General features: G+C 44.2%; 1 protein-coding gene across 2 annotated transcripts in view; it reads left to right on the forward strand.

Annotated features, from left to right (window-relative positions):
• The first annotated feature begins 11,853 nt into the window (after positions 1–11,853).
• STT3B (STT3 oligosaccharyltransferase complex catalytic subunit B) overlaps positions 11,854–20,809 on the forward strand; it is a 48,683-nt gene continuing 39,727 nt past the window's right edge. The window contains exon 1 of one of the 2 annotated variants that reach the window (XM_062603548.1): positions 11,854–12,216. In XM_062603548.1, coding sequence (XP_062459532.1) covers positions 11,933–12,216 — 284 coding nt within the window. In that variant the 5' untranslated portion in view covers positions 11,854–11,932. The remainder of the gene's footprint in view (positions 12,217–20,809) is intronic. The other variant, XM_062603547.1, reaches the window with a different exon arrangement.

The following is a 20,809-nucleotide window of genomic DNA, read 5'->3' on the forward strand; positions in this document are numbered from 1 at the left end:
CCCCTTATTCCATACCATTCACGTCATGCTCAGATCCCACATTTTCAATACACCATCGCTCTCCCACATATATAAACGCATATACACACAGACCAAGAGAAAGAGATCATTTTCTTAGTGCATGGACCAATCCCTATAATGCTGCTGAGTCCATTCGGTCCATGATGTCAGGTTCCATCTCTTGTAACAATCTTTCAGGGCAGGAAAGGCTGTGTGCAGTACTGGATCGTTGCCTGCTGATGCTGGTGATTCCTTTACTGTGGAACTCATCCGGTTCAACAAAGTTCATTCTCTGTTGGGATGATGGTTGGAGGGAAGTCAGGGCTAGTCGCTGGTGACCTGGAGACATCTAGTTGATGGGCTATAAAAGTATTACACAGCAGCCAACAGCATACAGTTAAGTTCATTGGCTGTTTTCCCCTAAAATCAAATCCCCTTGAGGTATACATCGGACTTCCCCATCTTCCCTCATTACCCACCAAGTATATCCAGGTCCCTGAGCAAAAGCAATCCCACGAGTGGGTTTGCCTTTACCTGAAGCAGGAATAACCCAGACTGTCTTCCCCAGCAAATTCTTCATATGCACCACGGGAACTTTGTCCCCCTCTACAATATGTAAAAGTTCTGACTGGGCTGGGCCAGCCCTGTTGGCAGATCCTCTGGTGTTGACCAACCAGGTGGCCTTTGGTAAGTGTGCATCCCAACGTTTGAAAGTTCCCCCACCCATTGCTCTCAGTGTAGTTTTTAACAGCCCATTGTACCGTTCGATTTTCCCAGAGGCTGGTGCATAGTAGGGGATGTGATATACCCACTCAATGCCATGCTCTTTGGCCCAAATATCTATAAGGTTATTCCGGAAATGAGTCCCATTGTCTGACTCAATTCTCTCTGGGGTGCCGTGTTGCCACAAAATCTGTTTCTCAAGGCCCAGGATAGTGTTCCGGGCAGCGGCATGGGGCACAGCGTATGTTTGCAGCCACCCGGTGGTTGCTTCCACCATGGTAAGCACATGGCACTTGCCTTGGCGGGTTGTCGGCAGTGTGATATAGTCAGTCTGCCAGGCCTCCCCATATTTATACTTTAACCATCGTCCTCCATACCAAAGAGGCTTTAACCGCTTGGCTTGTTTAATTGCAGCACATGTTTCACACTCATGAATAACCTGGGCAATAGTGTCCATTGTTAAGTCCACCCCTCGATCACAGGCCCATCTGTATGTTGCATCTCTGCCCTGATGGCCTGAAGTGTCATGGGCCCACCGGGCCAAAAATAATTCACCTTTATGTTGCCAATCTAAGTCCATCTGAGCCACTTCAATCTTAGCCACTTTATCCACTTGTTGGTTGTTCTGGTGTTCCTCAGTGGCCCGACTCCTGGGTACATGGGCATCTACATGACGTACCTTCACCTCAGGTTCTGCACCCGGGCAGCAATGTCTTTCCACAGTGCAGCAGCCCAGATGGGTTTACCTCTGCGTTGCCAGTTGCTCTGCTTCCATTGCTTCAACCACCCCCACAGGGCATTTGCCACCATCCATGAGTCAGTATAGAGATAAAGTACTGGCCACTTTTCTCGTTCAGCAACGTCCAGGGCCAGCTGGATGGCTTTCACCTCGGCAAACTGACTCGATTCACCCTCTCCTTCAGCAGTTTCTGCAGCTTGTCGCCCAGGACTGAATACAGCTGCCTTCCATCTCCAATGCTTTCCCATAATACGGCAGGACCCATCAGTAAACAAGGCATAATGCTTTTCACTTTCTGACAGTTTATTATATGGTGGGGCCTCTTCAGCAAGCACCACCTCCTCCTCGGGTGACATTCCGAAATCTTTGCCCTCTGGCCAGTCCATGATGACTTCTAGAATGCCTGGACGACTGAGATTTCCTATTTGAGTTTGTTGTGTAATTAGTGCAGCCCATTTACTCCATGCAGCATCAGTTGCATGATGTGTAGAGGAGACCCTGCCTTTGAACATCCAGCCCAGCACGGGCAGCCGGGGTGCCAGGAGGAGCTGTGCTTCAGTGCCAATCACTTCCGAAGCAGCTCAAACCCCTTCACAGGCTGCCAGTATCTCTTTCTCAGTTGGGGTATAGCTGGCCTCAGATCCTTTGTATCCCTGACTCCAAAAGCCGAGGGGTCGACCTCGAGTCTCCCCTGGAGCTTTCTGCCAGAGGCTCCAGGTAGGAGCGTTCTCCCCAGCTGCAGTGTACAGTACATTTTTTACATCTGGCCTGGTCCGGACAGGTCCAAGGGCTACTGCATGAACTATCTCGCGTTTAATTTGCTCAAAGGCTTGTTGCTGCTCAGGGCCCCATTTAAAATCATTCTTCTTCCGGGTCACATGATAGAGAGGGCTTACAATCGAACTGTAATTTGGGATGTGCATTCTCCAGAACCCCACAGTACCCAAGAAAGCTTGCGTTTCTTTCCTGTTAGTTGGTGGAGACATTGCTGTTATCTTGTTGATCACATCTGTGGGGATCTGTCTACGTCCATCTTGCCATTTTATTCCCAAAAATTGAATCTCCTGTGCAGGTCCCTTGACCTTACTCTGTTTTATGGCAAAACCGGCTTTCAGCAGGATTTGGATTATTTTCTTCCCTTTCTCAAAGACTTCTTCCGCTGTATCGCCCCACACAATAATGTCATCAATGTATTGCAGGTGTTCTGGAGCTTGCCCCTGTTCCAGTGCAGTCTGGATCAGTCCGTGGCAAATGGTAGGGCTGTGTTTCCACCCCTGGGGCAGTCGGTTCCAAGTGAACTGGACACCCCTCCAAGTCAAAGCAAACTGTGGCCTGCACTCTGCTGCCAAAGGGATTGAGAAAAATGCATTGGCAATATCAGTCGTGGCATACCACTTGGCTGCCTTTGACTCTAATTCATACTGAAGTTCTAGCATGTCCGGTACGGCAGCACTCAATGGTGGTGTGACTTCATTCAGGCCACGATAGTCTACTGTTAGTCTCCATTCTCCATTAGACTTTCGCACTGGCCATATGGGGCTATTAAAGGGCGAGCGGGTCCTGCTGATCACTCCCTGACTCTCCAGTCTACGGACCAGCTGATGGATGGAATCAGGGAGTCTCGGTTGGTGCAATATTGCCGCCGGTGCACTGTTGTGGTCGCAATTGGCACTTCTTGTTCCTTGATTTTCAGCAACCCCACAACAGAAGGATCCTCTGAGAGACCAGGCAAGGTGGACAGCTGCTCAATTTCCTCAGTCTCCAAAGCAGCAATACCAAAAGCCCACCCGTACCCTTTTGGGTCTTTGAAGTACCCTCTCTTGAGGTAGTCTAGGCCGAGGATGCATGGAGCCTCTGGACCAGTCACAATAGGGTGCTTTTGCCACTCCCTCCCAGTCAGGCTGATTTCAGCCTCCAGCACAGTCAACTCTTGGGATCCTCCTGTTACTCCAGAAATATAGATGGGTTCCAGCCCTTGACAGCTTGATGGCATCAGGGTACACTGTGCACCGGTATCTACTAGAGCCTTATACTTCTGTGGGACTGATGTGCCAGGCCATCTGATCCACACAGTCCAGTAAATCCAATTGTCCCCTACCTCCACCTGGCTGGAGGCAGGGCCCCTCTAATGGTCATCACAGCGTTGGACACTTAAATCGTGGTAAAAGGGATTATTCTTTGTTATCACAGGAGCTGGAGTAAAATCAGCTCTTCCATTCCATCTGGGAAACTGCTCACCAGAAACTGAAGCCGTAGCTCTCATGGGATGATCAGTCTTGGCCCTTGCTCCCCTCTTCAATTCACTCACCCGTTCCTCCAAAGCTGAAGTAGGTTTTCCATCCCACTTTGTCATGTCTTCTCCGTGATCCAGCAGGTAAAACCATAGGGTACCCCGTGGCGTATACCTCCTATATCTCCTCTCTCGAACAATAGGACGCCTTTTGTTAATAGCCGAGACATGTGTTGGTACACGTGAGGAGCTGGATAAATCAGATAGATCGTCCCTCAATTGTTTGAGGTCCTGGGACAGTTTTTCCACAGCTGAGATGATGGAAGGGGTGAGATTGTCTTTGAACTCTTGGAGTTTATGAACCATTTCATCCACTGTTAGTGGTACTATGTCATTTCAGGTTACTGTTGCCAATGAATGGGCATATGATGACGGTGCAGTCCGTGTAAGTTTTTGCCACATGGGTCGTGTACATTCAACTTCATCTGGATCTATGGGTATATCCCCGTTATTCGGCTTGATGTGATAGATCATCTCTACGATAGCTGATTCCCTCAGAGACTGGATGCCTTTGTCTATAGTAGTCCACTTGGCCGAACGACTCATAACATCGTCCTTGTATGGAAACCTTTCTTTCACAGCTGCCAAGAGCCGCCTCCAAAGGCTGAGGGACTTTTTCTCTCTTGCAATTGCTTTGTCAATTCCCCCTTCTCTAGCAAGTGATCCCAGCTGCTTGGCTTCTGTACCTTCTAGTTCGTGACCATCAGCCCCATTGTCCCAGCATCGGAGCAACCAGGTGATAATGTGCTCCCCTGGTTGACAGGTAAAATCTTTTTGCATATTCCGTAGCTCAGTTGAGGTCTGAGGTCGAGAAGTTACCTCTTCTTCTTCGTCATGTGATGATGACTCCTGATCAGATTCTGGACTGGGTGGTGAATACATTGTTCCTTCATCTTGCTTCACCCTTCCTGCCTCTTTTTTGCTTTTTCTCTTGCGTACAGGGGCAACCGATATTGGTACGAATTGGTCCTCTGGTTTGGCTGCAGTGATTATCACTGTGGTTTGAGTAGCGACTGTACTTGTTGCTGGGGGTGGTGCAGCTGCTGTGCTTGGAGCTGGAGTAGCTGCGCTGACTGTTGCTTTGTCCTCAGATCCACCGACATTCTTTTCCTTTTGAAGGTGCTGGATAGTGTTGAACAAGGCCCTGTAAGCATGGGCCAAGCCCCAGCACATTGCCATGATTTGTCCATCTCTATCTATCTGATTTGTATCAGATTTACATGGCTGCTTTCCTTTAGCAATTAGAAATTCTCTTTTAGGAAATTAATTTGAAATACTAACTGGGTTTTTAAGTCTTGGAGCACATATCAGTGACTGGCATTAAGTATCAATAGGGATTTCAGTGTTCTAAGACCTATAAAAGTGGAACAAATATTTAAAGGAGTTATGCATAAAAAGAGAGTTTGGCAGTAATGATTAATTATTGTGGGATCAGTTTTCTCAGAATAAGATTTTAACCATTAAGATTCATTGTTCTAGATACATCTGCAATAAGGAAAAAAGAAAATAAAAAACATGCCAAAAATTCAACTCCATAATAATAAATCTGGGATTCAAGTGCTGCAGTCATTTACCAAAAAAATTGATTCCTGTTGTAAGAACCGAAGACATATAGATTAGATAGCACAGAACACAGTGTTTCAGTTCACATGTGGACAGAAATTGTTAAAAGCCTTTTAGCAACTTCTGATACAGTGGTCTTTCTACTTCTGAAGCCTCTAATCATCTGACGCCAATGCAGCAACCAGAAAAATTCAAGGAATATAAAATCACAAAGAGGTCACTGCTGAATTGTCTTCTTGACAATGATGAAGTCCCCACTTCAGATCTGGGTGTGAGGATGGGTTGAAATTACACTATCCCAAAGCATGCATAAGCTCCTGTTTTGTATTCCATTATGCATTTTGGCACAGTTCATTCCACTACTGACATTACTTGAATTCTTTCGCATTTCTGATGCAATTATTAATGCAGCAGTTGACCAGAAGAATATCTAAAAGTAGTATAGAGAACAGCAAGGAGACAATTAGTCTGACTTGCTAGCAATATAAAAGCACTATCCTTTGTAAACTTCTCTTTCCTCAAGGCTATGCACATTCAGACTACAAACCCAATTATGGAAGAATACTGCACAATGCTTACAGACAAATTTTCAGGCATGGAGAATTATTTGCCGATATTATACTACATGATCTTCAGATTTTTTTTTTTCATACTGAACTAGTTAATGCACTGAAGTATCTTTGATACTGTAGAACTTTCCAACTTGCTCAAATTTATCCTCCAAACTAAAAATCAGAAGACTTAAGCTTTGATGAACTATGGTAATAGTTCACACGCAGTGTGTGAACAACACCTTCTTCCCCTTCCCCTACATTCAAGTGCTACCAGGAACTGTGTGGAATGTTCTGGTGAGGGAGGCAATGAAGAAAAATTCAACCCAAGGATGATCAAAATCCAACTGACAAAAAGGTCCCATGGATTTCAACAGGCTTTAAACAACAACATAAAAATAATTTTCTTTCCTCTCTGTCCCTGATTTTGTTTCCACATGTCTTACTCTGATGGTGTAACACACAGCTGGTGCTACAGCCAACAGCAAAACGCCTCTTTCCCGTGTTCTGACCTCCCTCAATTTAATCTAGCGACAAATTCACCTTAGCTGCAACTAAAGGGCCCATACATTTAAAATTGTTCTCTCTCTCTCCTCTCCCCAGAGATTAGCTAACCCTCCAGCTGGTTCCCTTAGCAGTTTTACTATCCCAACATAACATTTTAATAAGACCCAGTATCTACAGCTTAAGGGAACTCAGCATTTACATGCTCACCATCACTTCTCAGCTATTTGATGGGCCATTTAGCGATGTCTCTGAAGAAAAGGGCCTTTTTCTACCTTTCATTTATTTTTTTTTTTGCTGATCACCCCCAAGGCAGCATATTCTTTCTTACCAGAAGGAATACAAAGGAAGTTTTGCAAAAATACCTGATTGCAGCATTTGCTCAGAGCAACTAAATTTTGGGTAAGGTTCCTGCAAACACTAGAAATGACAAAATGGCACACTTCAAGAAAGGTATTTCGGAGGTCCACAGGTTTTAAATGTTGCACAGCATTTGGGTTACAATATGTAGACATGCATCTACAGTTGCATATGATTTATCTAGTTACTATTTATTCAAAGAAAGACCCAGTGCATGTCTTCCTCAGTTTTTCTAACAAGAGATGGGGACTTTGCAGAGCAGGTGCCCACCCCCCAGCTGGAAAAGCCACATTTCTTCACAAGAAGCTAAGACAAGGCTGATACAAAAGGTGCTGGTGGCAGAAGAATATGCCAGGGTTGGTTAGGGAGAGCAAAAAGCATTTTGATTCCTGGCAGGCCTGTGTGTGCAAACCAGAGTGATTTTTACGACTGTGCAGGTCATGGAAAAGGGAAATGAAGCAGGATAATTAAGACAGGAGAAGCAGAAGAGGAATATCAACATGTGCTTAAATTATTGGGAATGAAGAAGGGAAATCACTAGTAGAAAGCTGTCAATAGTAAGTCAAGTTTCTACTGTTACTAAATTAAATGCTAGATGAAGGCCTTGTCTAAACACAACAGTTGCAGCATTTTAATTCAAATCAATTACAACCTCATTATAGTTACACAAGTGCAAAGCTCTTTGAAGACAACCAACCAGATTGGTTCACAACTGGCTTAAATGATTTACACATTCCACAAAGGGCTGCAGCTGCTGAATTAAACTGATTTAAAAATGATTTTAAACTCACGTCACTTTCTCTATATGGAGACGATAGTTGTTTTTTTTTTAATGCAATAAACTTCAGATTCTCAAGGATAATTATTACTTTTTCTCTCATTTAAACACTGTCATGCATTTTTAAACAAGAATCATCTGAGCACATAGCTGAAATCAGGCACCTTCCACCACAAGTTATGCTCAACTGTGCTACTTACATTGTAATAGTCTTCAGTTTGGAAAGTATTGTATTGTTAATTTCTAAAGCCACCCTCAAAAAATCTTAAACCAAACTTAACTTGTTCATCTACAGGACCACACAGTTGGAAGGAGTGTTTAAGAGACTTCTTTATTCACCTTAAACCTAAACTGCTCTTCAAATGGCTTTCTAAACCGCTAACAAAGACTGCCGAATTGTTGCCAATAAAGCTTGGAGAAAAGTATGAACTGACCCCTCCAACCATGAATGTGTACTTCTGATTAGTAATTTATTACCTGGATATGTCCATGTGCAGTTTTTTTCTGCACAAATTTTGTTTGCATTCTTTCAATAGCAGACTTAACATCAGTGACACATGGTAGCTGTGTTGAGGAATGAGAAGCTGTCATCTGACATTTTCTTGCATGCAGCTCCACAATTTTCAAGATGCTCTCGTTTGTAGAACCATAACATGAATTTTGCACTTGGTATTACCCCCTGAATAATTCCATTATTAAGGAACCTTGGAAATGAAATAAGATTTTTTTGTTTTCCTCTTAAGGCATCTGGCTATGATTTTACATGCTCGGAACAGGAAACTGATTTTCTATATGCAAAATGGTTCATAATCACTACGCAACGTCTCAGTCATTAATGAGGATATTTTGGTGGTTTTTTTTTCTGTTCAAAGAAAACACCACCACAGACAGTGAATGGAACAAATCAAAACAAATTACCTTAAAACAAATGACAGAACACAAGAGGATGGTGGAAGATGGGGAGGAAGGAGGGGGAGGAGAGAAGAGACATAAAAACCGAGGGGGAGGAGAGAAGAGACATAAAAACCCTCTTTCCCTATCAAGCTATTAATAGGGGTTGGAGTTTTCAGGAGACATGTTTTGCGTTTCCTCTACAGCAATGTGCTTTCCATTGCTGTCATGGCAGTATAGTATCAAAATCGTTGAATCCTTCCATCTTCCATTAACAATAGGAGTCTATAAATTTCCAGTTTTGTGCATTTCAACAATTTTACTGTAAGACCACTAAACCTTATTTCACACAAAATTCAAACAATACATTTACAGAAACATTAATAAAAGCTTTTACTAGACCTGTGCTTTTGCTGCCACTAAATTCCACTGCCCAGGCTCTAAGGTATTCAACAGTACAGACTTTGGAACAGTTTAAAAATGAATAGTCAACAATTTTGTTTGTTACCAACAACAAAGAAACACTTTACCACTAGTCAGCATTCAAATAAATCACACTGTCTGGGCTTGTCTACGCTCAAAAATTTGTCTGATATATCCGTCAGTACAGTCAGAATGGATATTGCCTACCTGTTGTAAAAGTCATAGCACTGAAATGGAAAGTAGACACCATATAACCTTATCCACAATAACAGTGGTAAAATACTGGCACAGGTTGCCCAGCAAGGTGGTGGATGCACCCCCCTGGAGATATTCAAGGCCAGGCTGGATGTGGTTCTGGACAATCTGATCTAGTTGAAGATAACCCTGCTCACTGCAGGGGGGTTGGACTCGATGACCTTTGAAGGTCCCTTCCAACCCATACTATTCTGTGATTCTATAATCTGCAATAATTGTTCAGTAAACCAGATTCCCAATCAAGCAAAGTTAACGGTACTAACTTTTACATAAAAATAAGTTCTGATAGATATATTTTTTTCCCCAGCTATTACGCATCATCAGTCCTTCCTAGCTCCTTAACAGCTAGAAAAATGGCTGGTGGGAGTGTGAAGGGAGGAGAAAAGACAAAGGTATTCCAAGTACAACACTACCACTTAAAGCAGCTCCTCTACTGCATCATTAAGCTTGAACTGCTAATACCAAAAGACATGATCTCAACAGTGGGAATGGAAGTACTGCATTGTCATTTTGGAAAAGCAGACCAGGACAAAGCCTGTTGTAAAATTAGTCGATTCCTGTTAGAAAATCTTTAATAGTTGCAAATTTCTAGTCACTTTTGCTCTTTGCTCATGATCCAATTAGAAAAAAAAAAAAATCCACCCTTGAAATGCCACTTGGTCAGCTCATTAAAAAAGCCTTGCTGACAACACTCAAAAAGGGGCAAATGTCAGACTTAGGTTATCTTGAACACAGTATTGACCTATTTAAACAAGAATAAGAAAGAACACAGTATTAAAAAAACCAACCAAACAAACAAAAAAAGCCATTTAATAGTCAGATTAAGCAAAACCAAACCTCAAAGTCTTCTGGAAGTTTTCCTAACCCTTATTCTAAAAGGATAAGTAAAATGGAGTCCTTTATGAGCAAAGTTTAGCCAAGTGCTCAGCTTAAAACATAACACACACAATGCAATAACCACTTTCAAGCCGACTGACCAAGTCACAGCTGTTAACTGGTGCAAGGACTGAGGAAAAATAGTCACAAATTGTTAAACTGAGCTTTCCACTAAAAGAATTTTCATAGAAAGGCTTCTACTTTGCTTACAAGGAAACATACTGTTTTCTTTCTCTGGCAACTAAAATAAAACCAGAGACAAAAGCAAGGACTAATTAGAATTATATTAGTCAGCTAAGGCCCAGATTAGTCCCCTTTGGTATTAGTGAAATTGAACTGCAAATCTTCAGGACCTCTGAAGAGTCGTGTTTCTACATCACAGGCAATGCCTGGAGCTCAGACAGCAAAACCCAAGCTATTTTAGAAAATACACCCCTACATAAAAGCCACAGAATTAGTTGTTGGTGTAAAACAGTGCAAACAACCATGTATTACTTCATTTTGCCTGTGCTTAGTTTCAGCTTCTAAACGCAGGCAGCCTCCTGCCATCTAAGAAGGATGAAGGTCAGCACAACCATTGAAAAAGCAGGACTGCAAAACCCAGGTAGCTTTCCATTTTCTTCACATTCTTCTAACTGCAGGTTTCATAAAACACGTGAGGAGGTTACAGGACTCCCAAGCAGCATTTCATTATGAAAACACTTCAGAGGGAAGTCACTGTTTAAAACAAAACCGCGCCAGGTTTCCATTTGCCGGTCCCTGACCCAGACTGCAGCGCTTCCAGCAGAGGCAAGCAGCTGCACTCAGGGTGAGGGGCTGCAAGCTCTCCCTGACCTCAAGCCAGGCCTTGCTTCCAGCCGCTCCTCTGAGATGCCCAGGGCCAAGCTCTGGCACAACACTGGAACTACGCGGGTAACCGAAAATCCGAACCAAACCCACGGAAGGTGCGGGAGCCCCGGGAGCCGCATCATCAACAGAGCGACCGCACAGCGCGAACGACAAACAAAAGCAGGCTCCCCATGCCGAGAGACGAGTGAGCACCGCCAGCCTCAGGGGAGCGAGGCGACCCCGCGGGACTACCCGGGGACGCCACTGCCACACACACCACGAGCGGCGCCACCGCGAGCGCCGCCCCGAGCCGTTACAACCACCACCGCAGCGCTCGCTCGGCCACGCCCACACCCCGAGCAGACTACGGCTCCCGGCAGACTCCGCTTCTACTGCACGCCGCGTGACTCGGGCGCCCCCGCACAGAGCGCTCCGGGATCGGCGCCGCCCCACACGCGCTGCGGGGGTGACCACCGCTCCTGAAGGCACCCACGTGACTAGTGAACCTCACTCCGATTGGAAGAGACAGTCACCAGTCACTCCTGCCCCTCCGCCACCCCAATGCCACGGCAATGAGCGCAACCTCCCCTACTGCTGCCACGCCTTCACCTGCACCGCTCCGATTGGCCGGCTGAGCTCGCCCCGCCCCTTTAAAATACCTGTCGCTCTGTGACAGGCAGCGGCGAGCTCCTGCGCGGAGGGATGCCGCGGGGGTGGCCCCTCCCTCCCGCAGGGGTGTGTGATTCCCCCCACCCCCGTGCGCGCGCGCGACGCGGCTCCCAGCTTCCCCAGCCGCGCGCCTGCGAGCTTCCCGCGCTCTGGTTACCAGCTGGCCCCGCCCCCAGCTCTTCTCGCCTCCTCCCCTCGTCACGGGCCCCGCCCCGCCCCGCGCCGCACTGGGATGGTGACGGCGGTGGGAGGCAGAGCTCGGCTGCGCGAGGAGGCGGCGGCGGCGGGGAGCCCGTGAGAAGAGCCGAGGGACCGGGCGGGCTCCGCCCCTGCCCTTCCTCCTGCTCCCTCCCCCCAACCCTCCTCCGCCTCCTTCCTTCCTTCACTCCCTCCCCTCCCCCCCCCCCCCCCCCCCCCCCCCCCCCCCCCCCCCCCCCCCCACGCGCCAGGCGGAGAGGCTGCGAGGGAGCCGCGGGTACAACATGGCGGAGCACTCGGCCCCCGACAACAAGCACAAACCCGCCGCCAACTCCGTGGCGCTGCTCAACAGCCGCGCCGGGGCGGGCGGCGGCGGCTTGGCGGCGGCGGCGAGTGCCGGCGGCCCCCCGGCTGGCGGAGGCGGTCTGTCGGGGGGCCTGTCGCAGCCGGCGGGCTGGCAGTCGCTCCTCTCCTTCACCATCCTCTTCCTGGCCTGGCTGGCCGGCTTCAGCTCCCGGCTCTTTGCCGTCATCCGCTTCGAGAGCATCATCCACGAGTTCGACCCTTGGTGAGTGCCCGCCGCTGCCGGACGGGACGGGGCGGGGAGGCGGGAAACCCGACCCCTCACGGGGTGCGCCTCAAGTGGGCTCCGCGCAGTGACCCCCGGCGGTGGGGCGGCGAAGCGGGGTGTTTCCCCCTGCCGATTTCCTCCGCCTAGGCCGCTGGAGGCCACCGCCGCCTGCGCCCCGCGCCGCCACTTCGCTTACTTGCGCCCTGCGTGTTCCCTCGGCTGCCGGGCGGAGGGAAGCGGGAGAAGGGAGGCGGTGCCGAATGGACACTTCGTGGCAGGTCGGAGGGAGCCCAGGGGGTCGCGATGTACGGGGCCAAGGCATGAGGGGCCTGCGGGAGGAAAGAGCGGCTGTGCCGGGCACTTACGTGTCTCCTTGGGGACGGGGAGGCGGCTGTACCCCCTGATCCGGAGGGGTGGACGCGGTAGAGTTGTGTCAGGAGCCTCCCCCGCGTGCCGAGGGGCACGGGGAAAGTTACGGGGCTGGCAGGGACATGGGTGCCGGGCGGGAATCGGGGGCTCCGGTGGCCGCCGTCGTAATGAAGCAGTTGTGCCAAACGTGAGCGACGCGTGTGTCCTTGTGTCGCGGTGTTAAGTCTCCAGATGTGCGGTGTGGCTTCTCGGAGTGGTCTTCCCTAGAGCACTTGTCGGCCCGGGAGGGAGGAGGGTGAGGAATGCGCTGCAGGAAGTAATCTTCAAAAAAGTGACTTGAGGGATTACAGTGAAATGGGTGACATTGGTTTACTGCCAGGTGTTTCAAAGCTGCGTTTCTGAGCCCAAGGACTTCTGCTGTTTTCCACACATCCTCATTTTTCTAAAGATTGCTTTCCCTTCTGTAGAAGCTGTCGGCTCTTTTCCCTGTTGAAGGGTACTGAAACCATTTTATGTGCAAGATCAAGAAATGCTGCACTCGTTCCTTGCAGCAGGGCAAAGTCAAAGACGATGGGACTTCTGGGCCAGGTTTTTTTTAATGCGAAAACGTGACAATGAATTTTTATGTTAGCGGCTACTTTATCCTAAGGATTCTGTGGCTTTTTTTAAAGCCTTTAAGCCTTTTCAAGTGGCACGACTTTAGAATAATGAATTCTCTGTTTTAATTTAAAATTGTATGTCTCGGGTCTCATTTTTAATCCCATGAAAAAAAGAGATGCTTTGTTTTGAAATGCACGGTAGATACTCTCTGTTAATCTAAAATTGTTATTGAAATTGTACTTATCTGCAAAGCATCCACTCTGATAGTTTCAAAAGCACAACTTCCTCTTTCCTGGTTGTTTTTCCCCTTTTCTGCCCCCTTTCCCCCTCCACGTAATCCATTCACAAATCATGGTTCAGAAGAGTGGATAGAGAACAAGGAATTGCTTTGTTTTTTAAATGCTGTCTGAAGTAATACACACTTTGTGATGTGAAAGCCAAATACCTCAAAATATCTTTAAAACATAAAGCAGTTTCCCATAATTTGTTTTTCTGCAAACACAAATGAATGCAAGGAATGCAGACTTTCAATTAATAAAATTAACAACAGGGGAAGCACTGTTAAAACGCATCTGCAGTGATACAATGAACCTGTGGTTGTATCCTGTGGAGTAGTTCTCAGGCTCTTCTAATCTAAATCTAAGCAAAAAGACTTTCTATCATGGAGGAAACTTGGGGGGTTAAGCATACAACCTACATCTTTGTACAACTTTATCTGGTTTTAATAATCAAGGCTCATCCTTGTTGGATAAATGGAAATTTTACAGTGTAGAGTTGCACAACTTCAGTTGTTAAGTCTTGAAGGACATTTAAAAAGCTGCTGTGGGAGTTAAGTTCGTAGCTGTGATATGGTTGTAAAGATAAACTTCTGTTTTAAGTAATGTGTAAGCTGATGCAAAGTCATCTTATGGAGTACACAGACAAAAGGCATTTCTGCCTACGCTGCTTTGATAATTAGAGAACAGGTGAGGTTGACAAAACTCACTGATTTTAATGCAGATCTGTGAGGAGCAGTACAAGTGTCAAGAATCATGCCAGTGTCCTGTTGCTGCATGCCAGAAATGGTACAGGCAAATGCACTTAAGTTAATTAGTAGGAAAGAGGACCTAAAGTGGTAGAAACTGAGGAGAAACAAAGTGTTTGCTCTATTGCAGCAGCAATGTTGTTGGAAAGGGTAAAAAATGATTTTCCTAAATACTGTTGAATCACTAGGTAGGCATGGTTTTACGTAGTTGTTAAGGGTCTTACAAGTCTGAATCTAATGTGGGAAAAGAGTTTATGAAAGGAGATGAGAAGCAGTGCCCTTTTATTGGCCATTGTCCTGGCAGGGAGGAGGGATCCATAGTCTTTGCTGGTGGAACAGTGCTGTAGTTTTATCCATTCCTTTGGCTTTTTCTGTGGAGCTTGCACAGCTAGGATACCTTGCAATGTGTTGGTAAGTCGCTTCTTCTGTAGTATTTGTTTTGTGATCAGGAAAGAAGCCTAAGGTCTGTTTTATAAAATGAGGAGCATAAGGCAAACCAGTTATTCTTTTGAAGGAAAACATATTGTTAGGAAGTCAGTTTTCTGGTGTGGACATAAGAAACTTAGGAGATCTGGGGTGAGACGAAAGGGAGATTTGCCACTTTTTTTCCTAGCATCCCTTTCAAGCTGCATTTATGACACTAAAGTTAGGTTTTGATTTGGGGAAGTTTGCTTATTTGTAAAACAGGCCTCTGAGACTTACTCCAGTTGGCATTTCTTCCACAAATCACGCAAACGTAGTATTGTAGGCCAAAGCAGTAGAGAGAGAACAGCTTTTGATCTTCATTATAATACAATGCCTGTGTGAGGGAAAACAAACTGGTGTTTTGATTTCACCATATAGTTAGTTACAAATTTGTAACCTGTTTGTCATTACTTGGGTTACTGTTGCTTTTTCCACACTTTATACCTCTTCTGTATAGCATTGCCACTTTATTTTGATTTATTTCTCATGTCTTGTTTGCTTTCCGTACTTGAGCTGGTACAGAGACTTTGAAAAATGTGTGTTTCTTGGCAGCTCCTAGATCAGGTGAGCTTATACATGAAGTCAGTCAGCATTGGCTTTTAACTGTGCTATTGAAAGGCCTCCAACATTTAACCTCTGGATTTCATTATCGGGCCAAGAAGCTGAAACATGGACAGTGATGGTACATTGGGATAGACAGGTTTTGTGGCTGAAATACAGTTTATCTGGTTTGGCAGCTGGATGGACCAGCAGCATAATTTCTGTGCTACATACACAGGAGTGCACAGTGAAAGCTTTTCATGAAAGTACAACAATGTGATTAACTCACTTGTCAAGCAAGGTCATTCCTCCTGTCAGATATTGGCTTAAATGCCAGCATGGTTGCTGAACTAAGGCAACCAAAATTGTGGAGTTCTTGGACAGAGACTACTTTCTGTGCACTGGTTTGTCTAAAGTACAGCTCCAGAATGCCTCTATACCATTTCATTTGGCTGCTTGTATCATGTATATATACAGATAACAGTCTATATGTGTGTGTATAGATATGTATACATACATATAAGGTAGTTATATCTAGCAAGAACATTACATCCTGATACTGCTGCTAACTGAAATGGTAACAACCATTTGTACATCAGCAGTCTTCAGGGAGTGCTATCAAAATAGTAACATTCATTTTATTTGCACACTTTTTACCATTAAAGTCACACATGTGAGAACTGTATCTGAATCATTAATCATATCCCATGACATTAGATCAAACTTTTATCTTTCCCTGAGAATTTTAACAATTTGTTAAGCATCAGATTAACACCGGTTACCTTAGGAGTGAAAGCTGGCTTAAGCTGGGATTCATGTCTGAGCATGAGCCCTTCACCGTACTAGTTGGCACATGTAGGATGGAGCACCAGTGCAATCTTTGTCAATTGTATTTGCCTAGCTACAACTGCCAGGAATGTTGTCTCCTACCGTCCTGACAGTTTGTGGTACTGAACAGCACTATCGCAATCTCATATACATCTTTGCCTCTTCCAAACTAACACTGTTGTTCACTCAAACCAGCAGCTCTTTAACTGTCATCAGGGTGACCATTGCTTATGTTACCTCATTGAGGTAACGTAACTATGCTAGTGAGAAGAATGGTTTATAGGTATGATAGCAGTCCACTTTCTCATCACTGATACCATGATCTACCATTAGTGGACTTAAGTAAATGGGGATGAACTTGTGAAAATAAACATACGGTTGGTGTCATTGCTTGCATTTCAAAGGCAGACAGGTTACAGACAGGTAACAAAGGAAGTTAGGCTTTATCTTGGGCGCAGCTGAAAAGGCAGGTTTTGCTAGGCTCAAATTACATTTGCTAGATGGATTCTTGAGCTTTTATGAACTTATTAATGAAAATTCAAATTAACACCTATAAATATGATACGAAAGCTTCATTAAAATACAAAGTGTGACTCAAGTGGTGTGTGGAATTGATCAAACACTGGAGGTTGTGTAAATGTATTGATTTTATTTGGAGAGTAAGGGCTTGGGTTTGTGTTGTAGTTAGCTGTGATCCAATGGTTGCCTTTTTGGAGTAGTGTTCTGTCACCCGCTGGGCAGTCTTGCTTTTTATTTTGTACTTGCTCTAAAGCAGTCATGGTGAGTTGATTCAATTAGGTGAATTGTAAAAATACCGTAACATTTTAGCTCCCCGAGTCTGCCCACCATCAGTTAGTATACAGCAGTTTGGCTTCTTATTTGTTAGGAAGGGCATGAATGTTGGGAGGGAATGTAAATAGCAGCTGATTTTAGAGGGTAAACTGGGATTGGGTGATAGGGTGGAGACATGTATATGTATAAAAACAGAGCCTGTTAAGGCACTGGAGCAAGAGGAGTAACAAAAAAAAGAGTATGTAGCAGTGAATGAGAGTACCTTAATCTGGGAAGGGAAAAAGGATGGGGGGAGAGGGGAATATCATGTAAAGAGGATGATAGTGTTGATAATTAACAGTACTCAGTCTGTAGGCTGTGGTAAGATGTCCAGATAATTCATCTGAACATTGCTTACTTGCCAGTGACTCTTGCTGGGCAGACAGGCAGCAGATTGCATAGTAAGTGTATGTCTCTTGAGGGGTGGCAGCCACTGTCATCTCCAAGCTGCTTTCTGGAGGCTTTCAGTTTATCCCATGATATTGTTGAAGGTGAGTGTATGAAAGTGGATCTATTTAGGAAACATTTCCAAACTACTTTAGGATTCTTTTCCCAAACACTTCCTTTTGTTTATAATCTTTGAAAACTCCAGACCTTGGGAAACCACTTGATTCCAAACCAGTTTGAATACAGTCACTTTGGATTGAATTTGAGATGTTGCAAATATCATGAGATTCATATTGAAAAACTTACTGTAGTATCTTCATTCAGAAGCTTTTGGATTCAATGAAATGAGAAGTGCTGTATTTCTATTTTATAGAACTGAACCTTAAAAGATTGTGTACTTAGTGAACAGTTGGGTTAAGTATTTTGTGACTTTTTCCTGAAGGTAAGACAGATGTATTACACTTAAATGAGTAAAGTTGTTCATACTCTAGTAAAACTAATAATTTTAGTGGAATTTCAGGTAGCTCAAATTCAATTCTGCCATTTTATTGAAGTAGAAAAAATAGTCTAGCATAGTCTTCAAATCCAGTTTAGCGGGGCCTGTGTGTTCATGCAGGGCAAGTTTAGAGATTTTTTTAAAGTTCTTGAAGAATAGTCTACCTTTCCTTTTGAAGAATAGTCTACCTTTCCTTTCCCTCTCTTTGACGAGGAAGATCCAGATAAGGCATCTGTTTTGATCTTTGCTTCTATTGGGAATTGGTTCTATTGGTATGGGTATTTCTTCTGTTGGTATGGGTTGAGAAACTCTGTTAGCACAGGTCAGTTTCTGGCTTTTGGGCTTTTCTAGATTGTAAGTCCTGTATGTCCAGGGACTTGAACAGCCTTTTGTTTTTCCGATACTTGCTGTTCTGTAAAGTGAACTTTTCTAGAAGGTTGATAATGGTGTTAACAGTCAAGAAGATGTGCTGTCACTGTACTGAAGATCGCTACTGCTTAGGAAATAGCAGAAATAGGTAAATATTAGAAATTCAGCAGAAGGATGACAGTTGGACAGAGTTGAAGGCATAGCAGAGACCTGAGTCTCTGCTATGGGGAAGAGTGGGGAAGACCTGAGGCTAGATTTGATCTATTAGACTGATGCAGCTGAAAAGCAGTTCACCATGTGGCATAAAATAACATCAGTGTAAGAATCAAACCTGTGCTCCACCTCAGCTGTTGTTTTCTACCATCTGTACTTAGCAGGTAATGTTTCTTTCCTTCCTTGCACAACTTTTAACAGGGGTGAAAACCTCATAGGGGTGCAGTAACGGGGTTATGCATTAGGGGGTAGGAGGGACAGTGTTCATAAAATGTGTGTAGAGTATGGCTGAGAACAGAGACCACCCTTACAGTCTTCTTTTGTAAAACATAAGAGATGAAGCAGAATACTTGCAAAGTGTTGACCTTTTTATTGATTTGTTTATAGCAGAATGAAACTTGAAAATATATCAGGATGTTTTATGTAGGCTGGGTCGAACTGAACCAGCAAGTTTAGTTTTTAATGCCATTATTATCAAAAAAACAAACAAAACGGTCTGCAGCAAATACTCACAAACACTTGACTAGCTAGAGCAAATACTATGATGAAAATTGCTGAATGGACTTTTCTTGGCAGGTATCCTATTATTTGAGCAGCTTAATATGTTCTATTTCTTAAACAGAAACTTGATTTGATTACATAGGGTTAGATGCTTTATAAAGGTTACCTTTTGCTTCCTATCGTAATTCTCTCTTAATGGTCTGGTTTTGACAGCCTGTAATACTAATACTCATGTTTTTAAATCTCTTGTGTTGAACTGGTGGAAAAAGGGAAGAAGAAAAATTTTGTGCAGTAAAGCTAGCAGGAAAATTCAAAATCCTATAGGTACTAATAGATTTTAAATGAGTTGGAGGCAGTCTGGGTTTAGGGAGGTGTCTTTGCTTTTCCACAACAGTCTCTTCTGTTTCAGTCTATATCCCACTTAATGTCTGTCTGTGTATGTGCTGCAGAGTTTCCCCAGTTTTTGTAAAATTCCATTCTTGCAAGCCCTTTGAGGTACATTTGTACTGACATTTAGGGCTAATCCTGAGGGCTTCTTTGTACTTAGCAGAGCCATTAAGGCTGCAGCTTTCGAAGCCTGTGGAGCCTGCACCCTGTAGCAGATCATGTGCAGATGTTTTTACTATTATTAACTCCTTTAGCGAAACTAACCATCAGTCTTACCACGTGCTTGGAGAACAAAGTGAAATTAAAACAAGTATTAGGACAAGTATTGCTATAGTATTTCTGTGTTTCACGTCTTTAGTAAATGTCCAAAGGATAGACTTTATTTCCGGCCCTGTAGCTGAGCAAATCTTTTGATCTTTATCTGAGCTGTTGCTGGGAGTCAAGCTGAGGTATTTTTAATGTGGGTAGCTGGTAGGTCTGGACTTGAGAGGTACCATGAAATTGACCCTAATGCTGTATCACACCTTACATAAGTTGAGGTAGCTTGGGGAATGAATTTAAGAACAGATACAAACAAAATAGATGAGCTGCTCTCTTTCCCAATTTACTGCTTCTTTCCCAAGGTAAAAGCTCCTTTGGCATATGGAGAATTAAATATACTTCAAAAGTTCTTGCTATTAAGTGGGGCAGTATCCCTGTGCTTTAGGAAAGGAAATAGTCTATTTTAAACAAGGAATAACCGAGTGTACATTATTGCTTGGAAGAGCAGGATCAGAATTTGAAATTTTTTTCTGCTGTGGGAGACCCAAGTCCAGTATCATATGTTACCATTGCATTAGATGGCTAGAGCCCATCTAATAGAAATGACAGGAGTATGTGGACTGTATTGATCATTACTTCCAGGTGTTAAAATGCTTATATAATTTTCTTTGGCAGTTGTTCTATATGGATTATGTTACTTGATTAGGTAAAGAGCATGTTGGAGTTCTGTTCAGCTGATAATCCATGAAGACAGAATTGCAAAACACTTTTTCAAAACTTTCCTCGCTTAAACAAACAAAAAAATCCTCTTGGGAAATACATTGCAACTGAGGATGCACATTTGGTTTGATTATTGATATTTGGTGGTGTTCTTAATGGGGTTGCTATTATCTTCTAGACTGTTCTACACAGTATCTTTTACATATATTTAAAAAGAGTGGCTTATTGTATGCATGGGCACCATCTATCTTGTTTGTTGAATAGTAAATGGATCTTGCAGAAGGGAAAAGTAGCGTGTAGTTATGTAATTTTAAACTTTTCTAGCACATATGGCTGGGCAGGCTACATTCTGTTGGTTCTTTGATTTATTTTTGTCAGTTTCTGTGTTCATTGTTTGCAATTGATATACTATAAATGGTAGCCAACTTCTTTAAATTCAGAGCGTTTGACTTACTTATTTTTATTTTGCTCTTCCCGGTAGATGGACATTTTAAAGAAATCTAGGTATGGAAAGTACCTGTTCAAGGATGCAGCTGACTGGGGGGAAGACCACAGGTTGAACAGCATATTTGTGTGCTATAGCCAGAAGATGTGAAAAT

This window comes from Pezoporus occidentalis, unplaced genomic scaffold (assembly GCF_034315485.1).
Source record: "Pezoporus occidentalis ecotype Australia unplaced genomic scaffold, CSIRO_AGI_Poc_V1 ctg80, whole genome shotgun sequence".
NCBI lineage: Eukaryota > Metazoa > Chordata > Aves > Psittaciformes > Psittacidae > Pezoporus > Pezoporus occidentalis.